The 12,193-nt window shown below is 43.2% G+C and overlaps 1 protein-coding gene across 2 annotated transcripts in view; it reads left to right on the forward strand.

Moving 5' to 3' along the window:
- LOC131965171 (E3 ubiquitin-protein ligase RNF123) overlaps nt 1-12,193 on the forward strand; it is a 116,621-nt gene that overhangs the window by 53,744 nt on the left and 50,684 nt on the right. For both annotated transcript variants that reach the window (XM_059328479.1, XM_059328480.1), the window contains exons 35-36: nt 182-257; nt 394-478. In XM_059328479.1, the coding sequence (XP_059184462.1) occupies nt 182-257; nt 394-478 (161 nt within the window). The remainder of the gene's footprint in view (nt 1-181; nt 258-393; nt 479-12,193) is intronic.

The raw sequence follows: 12,193 nt of genomic DNA on the forward strand, positions 1-12,193 counted from the left end.
TACACTGACTGCTCTGATTGCACTGACTGCTCTGACTGAACTGACTGCAGTGACTGCTTCGACTGCACCGACTGCTTTTACTGCAACAACTGCTCCAACTACACCAACTGCTCTGATTGCACCGACTGCACTGATGGCTCTGACTGCACCCACTGCTAACAGTGTGTTTGTTCCTCTGCAGCTGTTGAACCAGGTGTTAAACAGAGTGACAGCTGAGAAGAACCTGTTCGACCGAGTTGTCAACCTGAGACTGCCAGGTACACACACACACACACACACACACACACACACACACACACACACACACAGAATGAGTAAAGATGCATTCAGGGAACCTGGGACGTCTCAGCTTTTTGTGACAATAAGTTATCATTATGATGTGTGTATGTGCAGGTCTGGAGAGTGTGGACCACTACCCCATCCTGGTGGCTGTTACAGGGATCCTGGTCCGGATCCTGGTGGACGGGGATAGACAGGGGTAAGACTTGACTTTATTACCCATAATGCATCTGTGTTGTGAAGTTCTTGTGCTCTGGAGGGACTTTTGCTGTTTATTTATTGACTGAGGGTGAGTCAGTTTGTGTTTGTTTAGATTTTGTTGTTGACATGAAGATTCCTGTAGTTCTGATTTTAACATGATAACCTGAACGCAACAGTTTGTTTCACCTGGAGGAGGCGGGGTCAATCTGTCGACCAATCAGAAGCTGTGTAGCTTCAAACCATTTTTTCTTATAATATAATTTGATATTAATATTATATATATCATGGTGTTAATTCGTCAGAATTCCTATTGACAGTTAATCTGAAGTCCTGTCCTCTTCTCTCTGCTCTGTGTAAACAGCTTCTCCTGTCCTCTCCTCTCTACAGGTGCAAACGCTTTATTTTAAATGACACATGTAGATTAAAGAGATTCTGACACAAATATCAACATTTAACACAGGTTTTGGTCACTTTTTATAACCGATGATGCGTTCAAGGACCATCGGAAAGTTCAAGCTCTGACGATAATGTCTGTTTTTACAGTTGCTTTCTGTGATAAAAGAAGGTTTTTTGACAATCTCTTAAAGAAAACAACCTTTCAGAGGTTAAACAGTTTATTATTAACATGAAGATCTCTCAGGACGAGGAGACGTCACAGAGGAAATCTTTATGTTCCAGCTATAATTTCTTTCTGTTTTCTTGAACTGATCTGAAGATGAAACGTTAATTGTAGAAACAGATTTGAGGCGCTGTGTCTGCGTTAATCCAAAGTCATCACATCTCCGTCCCTCTGATGTCACACGGCGCCTTGAAGGTCTCATCAGTTTGTCTGTCTCTGAGGGACGGACCCTGCAGGACACCCACACTGAGCCCTGTCAGGGACCACATAATTGAGTTTCTAACCTCTGAAGAACCATCACACACACACACACACACACACACACACACACACACACACACAGAGGAAAATAAATTGAAATTGTAATATCATAATAAAAGCCTTGGAGCTTAAAAAATTCATGTGGAACTCAAAACTTTAAAACACAAATATCTAAAAACAATGAGATGATGGAGCTGAACAGAGCTAAAAATATTACAGAATATTCAATTAAATCATGTTTTCAGACTCATTAACCTCTGATCCATGTTAACATCAACATGTAATAGTATTATTATTAATGATAATAATGATAATAATAATAATGGTACTACTACGACTACTACTGCTACTAATAATAATAATAACAATAACTAGGCCTGTAAACAGGACTGAACGGGACCGAGCCGAGTGGAGCCGTCGGGGGAGGCCAAGGTTGGCGGAGGGCATGTCGGGCGCGGCGCTGTAGGCTCAGTCTCTACGCTTACCAAATGGTGTGTCTGTTGTGCTGGTGGTAGGTGTAAAACATGTTACTTGCTGTTGCCAGCAGGGGGCGCTATGAGTGTGTGTGAATATTGACATGTGGGTGTGTTGAGGGCTGGACCCTCATCACATATATGAAATTTGGGACAGATTGGACAATGTATAGTCAAGTTATCCAGTCTGGTGTTAAATGGTGAGACGCCATATTTTGTCCCCATGCCACGGCCACATAGTGTGACTGTCGGGAAAGATTTGAATAACTTTTGATCCCAAAGGTCTCGTGATGCTACTGAGCAAGTTTGAAGTCAATGGGGTGAAATCTGTAGGAGGAGTTTGTTAAAGTCTGCGACCTGGAAATGGGCCAAAATGCTGGATATTGCGATATTCAAACCAAGATGGCGGACTTCCTGTTGGGTTTGAGGTCTGGCTCCAAGAGGCTTTTTGGTGCGTCTCCACATGATTCATATGTGTACCAAATTTCGTGTCTCTACGTGAAACCTACTGCTCGGGCTAGGTGTAAAACATGTTAGTTTCTGTAGCCAGCGGGGGGCGCTATGAGTGTGTTTCAATATTGACACGTGGGTGTGGTCAGGGCTGGCGCCTCATCACGTGTGCGAAATTTTGGCCAGATTGGACAATGTATGGTCAAGTTATCCAGTCTGGTGTTAGATGGCGAGACGCCATATTTTGCCGCCATGCCAAGGCCACATAGTGTGAAGGTCAGTAAAGGTGTTGATAAGTTGTGTTCCCCAAGGCCTTGTGATGGTACTGACCAAGTTTGAAGGCAATGGGATTAAATGTCTTGGAGGAGTTATGTAAAGTATGCAACGTGGTCATTGTATGAAAGGGGGCGTGAATAAAGCATAAGGGGCGGGGCTTTATGAAATATTGTGATTTAGAAGTGTTAAGGGCTGGACTCTGATGAAGCATCCTTTTTTTTAAGTTTGGAGCAGATGGGGCAAAGTATGTAAAAGTTAGAAAGATCTGTAGTTTTGTGGCAAGACGCCATATTTAGCCGCCATGCCACGGCCACATAGTGTGACAGTCGGTAAAGATTTGAATAACTTTTGATCCCAAAGGCCTTGTGATGGTACTGACCACGTTTGAAGTCAATCGGGTGAAATCGGTAGGAGGAGTTTGTGAAAGTATGCAGCGTGGAAATCGGCAAAAACAGCAGGAAATGGCATTTGCGATGCAAAATGGCAGACTTCCTGTACGTTTGTGGGTATGGGTTCTTGAGACTTTTTGGTGCGTCTTGCCATGATCCACGTACGTACCAAATGTCGTGTCTGTACGTGAAGAAATGTTATATGGTGAGGCTGTTGTGAAAATTTCAAGGGGGCGCTATTGAGGCATTTGTCTAGGTCCATTACTGCGAACACTACCATATGTAAATTTCACGGGAGATAGATGTGTATACCAAAAATGGAGAGTTTTTGAATATGGTAAAGGTCCGAAAAAGGCGATTTATTTGCCGTAAAAATAATAATAATAACTAGGCCTGTAAACAGGACTGAACGGGACCGAGCCGAGTGGAGCCGTCGGGGGAGGCCATGTCAGCGCAGGCCACGTCGGGCGCAGTGCTGTAGGCTCAGTCCCTATGCGTACCAAATGGTGTGGCGCCTACCACTGTGCTCTGGGTAGGGGTAAAACATGTTACTTGCAGTTGCCAGCAGGGGGCGCTATGACTGTGTGTCAATATTGACATGTGGGTGTGTTCCGGGCTGGCCCCTAATGACCTGTGTGAAATTTGGGACGGATTGGACAATGAATGGTCAAGTTATCCAGTCTGGTGTTAGATGGCAAGTCGGCATATTTAGCCGGCATGCCACGCCCACATAGTGTGACCGTCGGTAAAGCTTTCAATAACTTTTGATCCCAAAGGCCTTGTGATGCTACTGACCAAGTTTGAAGTAAAGCGGGTGAAATTTGTAGGAGGAGTTTGTTAAAGTATGCGACCTGGAAATGGGCAGAAACGATGACAAGTGCGGTATTCAAACCAAGATGGCGGACGTCCTGTTGCGTTTGAGGTATGGCTCCAAGAGGCTTTTTGGTGCGTCTCCACATGATTCATACATACCAAATTTTCTGTCTCTACGTGAAACCTACTGCTGGGGCTAGGTGTAGAACATGTGACTTCCTGTTGCCAGTGGGGGGCGCTATGGCTGTGTGTCAATATTGACACGTAGGTGTGTTCAGGGCTGGCCCCTCAGCATGTGTGAGAAATTTGGGACAGATTGGACAATGTATGGTGAAGTTATCCAGTCTGGTGTTAGATGGCGAGACGCCATATTTTGCTGCCATGTCACGCCCACATATTGTGAAGGTCAGTAAAGGTGTTGATAAGTAGTGTTCCACAAGGCCTTCCGATGATACTGACCAAGTTTGAAGTAAATGGGATGAAATCTGTTGGAGGAGTTATGTAAAGTATGCAACGTGGTCATTTTATGAAAGGGGGCGTGTCTAAGGCATAAGTGGCGGGGCTTTATGAAATATTGTTATTTTGAAGTGTTAAGGGCTGGAGTCTGATGAAGCATGAGAAGTTTGGAGCAGATCGGACAAAGTATGTAAAAGTTATCAAGATCAGTGGTTTTTTGGCGAGACGCCATATTTTGCTGCCATGCCACGGCCACATAGTGTGACCGGCGGTAAAGCTTGCAATAACTTTTGATCCCAAATGCCTTGTGATGCTATGTACCAAGTTTGAAGAGAATTGGGTGAAATCTGTAGGAGGAGTTCGTTCAAGTATGCGGCATGGGAATGGGCAAAAACAGCAGGAAACGCCATGTTTGACTCAAAATAGCCGACTTCCTGTACGTTTTAGGGTATGGGTTCTTGTTACATTCCGGTGTGTCTTGCCATGATACATGTATGTAGAAAAATTTGTGTCTCTACGACATTCCTGTGCGAGGGGCTTAATTTTCTTGACTTTCCAGGGGGCGCTGTTGAGTCATTTTGCCGCGCCCTTGACCGGGCCCACTAGAATACGTAAATTTCACCGGAGATTTATGTCTATGCGAAAAATGGTGAGTTTTTGAATATGATAAAGGCTCCAAATTAGCGATTTACTTTTGGGAATAAGAATAATAACTAGGACTGCAAGCAGTACTGAACGGGCCCTCGCAGAGTGGAGCCGTCGGGGGAGGAGCCGTTGGGGGAGGACACGTCAGGCGCGTCGCTGTGGGCCCAGTCCCTATTTGTACCAAATCGCGTGTCTCCTACTACTCAGCTCAAAGTAGGTGTAAAACATGTTACTTGCTGTAACCAGCAGGGGGCGCTATGACTGTGTGTCAATATAGACACGTGGGTGTGTTCCGGGCTGGACCCTAATCACATGTGTGAAATTTGGGACAGATTGGACAATGTATGGTCAAGTCATACAATCTCTTGTTTCATTGCGAGACGCCATAGTTTGCCGCCATGCCCCGCCCACATAGTGTGAATGTCAGTTAAGCTTTATACAACTTTTGATCCCAAAGGCCTTGTGATGGTACTGACCAAGTTTGAAGTAAATCGGGTGAAATCTGTAGGAGGAGTTTGTGAATGTATGCGACCTGGAAATGGGCCAAAATGCTGAATATTGCGATATTCAAACCAAGATGGCGGACTTCCGGTTGGGTTTGAGGTATGGGTCCAAGAGTCTTTTTGGTGCGTCTCCACATGAGTAATGTGTGTACCAAATTTCGTGTCTCTACGTGAAACCTACTGCAAGGGCTAAGTCTAAAACAAGTTACTTCCTGTAGCCAGCGGGGGGCGCTATGACTGTGTGTCAATATTGACACGTGGGTGTGTTCCGGGCTGGACCCTTATCACGTGTGTGAAATTTGGGACAGATTGGACAATGTATGGTCAAGTTATACAGTCTCGTGTGTTACGGCGAGACGGCATATTTTGCCGCCATGCCACGCCCACATAGTGTGACCGTCGGTAAAGCTTTGTACAACTATTGATCCCAAAGGCCTTGTGACGCTACTGACCAAGTTTGAAGTCAATGGGATGAAATATGTTGGAGGAGTTATGTAAAGTATGCAAGGTGGTCATGTGATGAAAGGGGGCGTGATATAGCATAAGGGGCGGGGCTTTATGAAATATTGTTGTGTGGAAGTGTTAAGGGCTGGACTCTGATGAAGCATGAGAGGTTTGGACCCGATGGGACAAAGTATGTGGAAGTTATAACGATCTCGTGTTTTATGGCGAGACGCCATATTTTGCCGCCGTGCCACCCCCACATAGTGTGAGCGGCGGTAAAGCTTTATACAACTTTTGATCCCAAAGGCCTTGTGATGGTACTGACCAAATGTGAAGTCGATCGGGTGAAATCTGTAGGAGGAGTTCGTTAAAGTATGCAACGTGGAAATGGGCCAAAACAGCAGGAAACGCCATTTTCGATCCAAGATGGCCGACTTCCTGTACGTTTTAGGTTATGGGTTCTTGAGACTTTTTGGTGCGTCTTGCCATGATACATGTATGTACCAAATTTCATGCTGATACGACATTCCTGTGCGAGGGGCTGAATTTTCTTGACTTTCAAGGGGGCGCTGTTGAGTCATTTTGGCACACCCATTGCCGCAAATACCAGAATACGTAAATTTCACATGAGATTTATATATATTCCAAATTTGGTGAGTTTTGGAATATGATAAAGCCCCCAAAAAGGCAATTCATTTGGGAGAAGGAGAAAAATAATAATAATAGACAGACCAATTACAATAGGGTCCTCGCACCGTTAGTGCTCGGTCCCTAATAATAGACGGACCAATTACAATAGGGTCCTCGCACCTTCGGTGCTCGGTCCCTAATAATATTAATAATACTATAATAAAACTGCTCAGGGTTTATATAATGCTCTTCAGTCAGACAGATATTAAGAATCTGTTCATGGTGAATGTGAACAAATATTGCAGCTTGATAAACACTAGATTCTTGACCTGGAAACTCTATAGGTCGTCAGTTTGAACGCTAATGACTCGAGGGCTCGATGAACCTTTAATCAGAATCTGGAACATGTTTTACTTAAAACACCGACATACATTAAATAAATGTATGTCTGTGTGTTCATATGGTCACAGTGTAAAATATATATAATGAAGTCTACTCTAAATAATCCAAAAGGACAAAAGAAATATAAGTAAAAAATGTTACCATCACATTATTATAAAACATCTCTCAGGTCGACTTTAAATGTTCTGCTGACAGTTTATTAATCTGTAAACTTTCTTCACGTCATTTTGCTGATAAAAGACAAAAACTGTGTTTGTCACATAAACATGAGGAGCAGAGAAACAAAGCTGACAGAAAGAGGACAAACTGTGTGTGTGTGTGTGTTTGTGTGTAAAATTAATCAGAGTTGAATATAATGAACGTGCTGACAGACAGCAGGTGTCTGAACAAGTAACAAAACATTCAAACTCTGCAGAAAAAACAAACTCACATTTTCTTTGACACAGAATATGTATTTTAATGATAAAGTGGAGACTCGTGGGATATCAGCATAAAGTGGGCATGTCCGTAAAGAGGAAACTCGTGGGTTATCAGCATAAAGTGGGCATGTCAGTAAAGAGGAGACTTGTGGGTTATCAGCATAAAGTGGGCATGTCAGTAAAGAGGAGACTTGTGGGTTATCTGCACGAAGTGGGCATGTCAGCAAAGAGGAGACTCGTGGGTTATCAACATAAAGTGGCCATGTAAGTAAAGAGGAGACTTGTGGGTTATCAGCATAAAGTGGGCATGACTGTAAAGAGGGGACTCGTGGGTTATCTGCTTAAAGTGGGCACGTCAGCAAAGAGGACACTTGTTGATTATCAGCATAAAGTGGTCAGTAAGACTCGTGGGTTATCAGCATAGAGTGGGCATGTGAGTAAAGAGGAGACTCGTTGGTTATCAACATAAAGTGGGCATGTCAGTAAAGAGGAGACTAGTGGGTTATCAACATAAAGTGGCCATGTCAGTAAACACTTGTGGGTTATCAACATAAAGTGGGCATGTCAGTATAGAGGAGACTCGTTGGTTATCAACATAAAGTGGGCATGTCAGTAAAGAGGAGACTAGTGGGTTATCAACATAAAGTGGGCATGTCAGTAAAGAGGAGACTTGTGGATTATCAACATAAAGTGGGCATGTCAGTAAAGACTTGTGTGTTATCAACATAAAGTGGGCATGTCTGTAAAGAGGAGTTCCTCTCCCTTAGTTTGGAACAGTCAGAACCTCTCAGGCTCTGTTCTGCACTCATCATCTCAAATAAATAAGACACATTAATTTATAATAATCAGACTTTCTCTCCATGATCTATAATCTGTCAGACTGTTCTCTCTCCGATACTCTGACAGACGCACCGAGACAAGATAAACCACTAACAGATTCTCGAGTCGTGAACTCGCAGATTTACTAGCTGATAATTATCTGAACCTGCCGCTCATCAAAGCTGTTGTTGAGGAAACAGTGACTTCACTTCCTGTCAAGACTTTACATCAACATCAACAACAACAACAACACCACCAACAACATAAATCTGTCTGAGTCGAATTAAACATGAATTCATCATCAGCTCCATAACTCCTCTAATGTCTACATCAATCTCCTGACACCTGTCTGTCTATCAGGGACAGGTGAGAGGGACAGGTGTCTGTGTGTCCATCAGGGACAGGTGAGAGGGACAGGTGAGAGGGACATGCGTCTGTCCATCAGGGACAAGTGTCTGTGTGTCCACCAGGGACAGGTGAGAGGGACATGCGTCTGTCCATCAGGGACAAGTGTCTGTGTGTCCACCAGGGACAGGTGAGAGGGACATGCGTCTGTCCATCAGGGACAAGTGTCTGTGTGTCCACCAGGGACAGGTGAGAGGGACATGCGTCTGTCCATCAGGGACAAGTGTCTGTGTGTCCATCAGGGACAGGTGAGAGGGACATGCGTCTGTCCATCAGGGACAGGCGTCTGTCCATCAGGGAGCTGGATGTGTCTCGTGTCTCGCCCACTCTGTTTTTCTGGTATGTAAATTTGTTCTGGTTATAGTGAAGGTGAAACAGTCTGAAACTCTCAGCTGTCAGATTATTTTAAGAGTTCTCTGTTTGATTAAATCATCAGAGAAGTATTAATCTTCTTCTTCTTCTCTTCCTGTCTGAGAGTCTCCAAACAATCTTTCTCAATCTGTCTCCGAGTGTCTCCGAGTGTCTCCGAGTGTCCCACAGTGTCTCACAGTGTCTCACAGCGTCTCCGAGTGTCTCCGAGTGTCTCCGAGTGTCCCACAGTGTCTCACAGTGTCTCACAGCGTCTCACAGTGTCTCACAGTGTCTCCAAGTGTCCCACAGTGTCTCTGAGTGTCTCACAGTGTCTCACAGTGATAAAAGTGTCAGAGAACATGATGGACAGACTTGAGTGAGATCGATGAGTTCTTTAGTCTCAGATAATGAACGTATGGACGTCCTGCTCGTCCTCCAGCCGCTCTGCAGACAGCTGTCTCCTGTCCTCCGTCTGTCCATCAGAGACACATCTGTCCTCTGTCTGTCCATCAGAGAGAAATCTGTCCTCTGTCTGTCCATCAGAGACGAGCTGCAACAGTTCTGCTGTCTCGTCTCCTCTCCTCTGTGGACGTTTGGACTTTTCTCCTGTTCTCTCAGTCCGTCTCTTCATGTCCTGACGTCTCCTGTCTTCTCGGTCGGCCTCTTCATGTCTCACCTTCTGATGGTTTCATTAACTTTTCTTTTTTCTTGTTTTCATTGTTCCATTCAGCTTCATCACCTCGTGCTTGTCTTCAGATTGTTTTGAGATATTAACATATTTTTAAAGTTCTTAGTTCCACTTGAACTATTTAAGCTTTGAGGCTTTATTTTCCTGTGTGAGTGTGTGTGTCTGTCTGTGTCTGTCTGTCTGTCTTCATTAGTGTGGTAAGCGCTGCGTTCTCTCTCTGTTCATCCATCCAGTTGATATTTTCTCCTTTATATATTTGTCCTCTTTACTGCAGCAGAAATTATTTTTTAAATCGTGTGTGTGTGTGTGTTTGTGTGTGTTTGTGTGTGTTTGTGTGTGTGTGTGCGTGCATATGGAGCTGAAATTACTTTCTGTAACTTCTATTTTCCTTTGTCACTTTATTATTTAATACAGTCATGGAAAAATTCTTTCCTTCAATTTCTTGTTCATTTTAATGCCTGGTACTGTCTGTCGAAATGTCTAGACATTTCCCATGGTTTTCTGGGTAACAAAAATCACTATCAATAAACCATGGAAAATGTCTAGATATCAGCTTTTAAACTCTTATCAGCTATTTTTGTTGTTATCATTATATTTGTCCAAACAAATGTACCTTTAGTTGTACCAGGCATTAAAATGAACAAGAAACTGAAGAAAACGAGGTGGTGTAATATTTTTTTCCCATGGCTGTATTTTGGTCATTTTGTGTCTTTTTTGGTCATTTTACATCTATTTTTGGACATTTTGTTTATTTTTTTTTAATCATTTTTACATCTACAGTCATGGAAACATTCTTGATAATAATCAAAATAATTATCAAGAATGGAAAATGTCTAGATATCAGCTCTTGAATTAAACTCTTATCAGCTATTTCTGTTGTTTTCATTGTATTTGTCCAAACAAATGAACCTTTACCAGGCATTAAAATTAACAAGAAACTGAAGAAAACAAGGGTGGTCTAATAATTATTTCCATGACTGTATATTTTGCTGCAGCAGCATATTTGTAGCAGTGTGTGAACACTTCAGACACGAACACCAGAGGTCAATAATTTGTAAATAAACTTCTGTTTATCAGAGGTGGTTCCCACTGTGTGACTGTGTTGACGTGTGACCGTGGCGGCGGTGGCAGTGGCGAGCTGCTGCTGATGGATGGTGTGCGAGTGGCCTGCAGCTGTGTGTGAACTCGTCCACATGTCCAGTGTCTTCGTGTCATTAATCAGATCTCTGATCCAGTTATGTGACCTGCAGCTCGGAGCATGTTATAGGAATGAATGGGTTTTTGTTTAACACTTGGTGAGCTCCGACAGGCTGAAATAATGAACATTAATCTGTAGCAGTTGGAGTCCACACAGTAAGTCCTTAAAGCTGCAGTCTGTGTAACAAGCAGCAATGATAGAATGATCTGTGACCTCAGTAAACATTCTCATAATGAGTTTATGTTCCAAGTCTTCTTCAATACAGCATGATTTATTTAGTAAATTATGATCCGTTTAGAGTCCAACCGAACAGAAACAGCTGAAGAAATATTAATATCTAAACAGAATATAATATAAGAGGAATCTTTTGGTTCCAAACGTCTCCAGATCTCTGAATGAAAACTCTCCTTTCTGCTGATAACGGTCAGTGTTTGTCCTGCAGTAAATGTGTTTTTGTGTCCTCTTGTATCTGAATCTTTGTGCATCCTGGGGTCCCTAAAGAGTCTGTGAGCTGCATAAATCGGGTTTGATAGGAAAGCTGAGACTCTTGTTGAAATCCTTATGGGAGGGATAGCATTTATGATTTACCCCTTTTTACATTTTTGACACCCCGTTGCATCAGGCATCCTATAACTGTTGGTGCTCCATGTGAGGCATCATATATTTGTAATAAGGCATCCTAAAATCCCTCCACTGGTTAATAACTGAGCTGCAGATTTCTGAATGAAAATAAGTTCTATGTTTCGCCATAAGTCTCTTTACAGACGTGCTGTAACGTGCAGTAAAATGTGTTGTTGTGTCCTCTTGTGTGTGAGTCTTTGTGCATCCTGGGGTCCCTAAACAGTCTGTGCGCTGCATCAATGGGGTCTGACTGGAAAGCTGAGACTCTTGTGGATTCATTGAGCCCAATTTTCTTTATGTGTGATGATGTTAGTGAGTGAAACTTGAGCTCAGTGTATAAAATGAGCTGCTGCGACCTCTAGCATAATCACAGCCTCATGAAACTTTACAACCACAAACTAGAGACCTAGAGCATTCAGAGGATGGATGGCTGAGACACTAGATTCACGATAAGGGGCTTTTTTCAGCAGGCAGAACCAAATCGATGCAACAAATGATATCAAACCCAACAATGCTGCAAAAACTTAGAGACAAGACTTCATGGACTCATGAACCTTACATTCCTCCCGTTAAAGGGTTAAACGGTAAACTCAGCTGATTTGTGTTTGTCAGAGAGGATCAGGAGTGATGAGGCACCAGGTTTGTTCAGGGGATGGCTTCAGATCCTGAACCTTTTATTTGTTCCACACATTATCACACAGATATTCAGTGTTTACTCCAGTTTAATAATGTTGTTTTTTACAAGATCCTGTGTGTGTAATGTGTGTGTGCAGGTTGGTTGTGTGTCCATGGCCGCTCTGCTGTTATCGGCTCTCTGTTCCCTCACAGTGTAGAAAATCAATGATGCTAAT

This window comes from Centropristis striata, chromosome 3 (assembly GCF_030273125.1).
Source record: "Centropristis striata isolate RG_2023a ecotype Rhode Island chromosome 3, C.striata_1.0, whole genome shotgun sequence".
Taxonomy (NCBI): Eukaryota; Metazoa; Chordata; class Actinopteri; order Perciformes; family Serranidae; genus Centropristis; species Centropristis striata.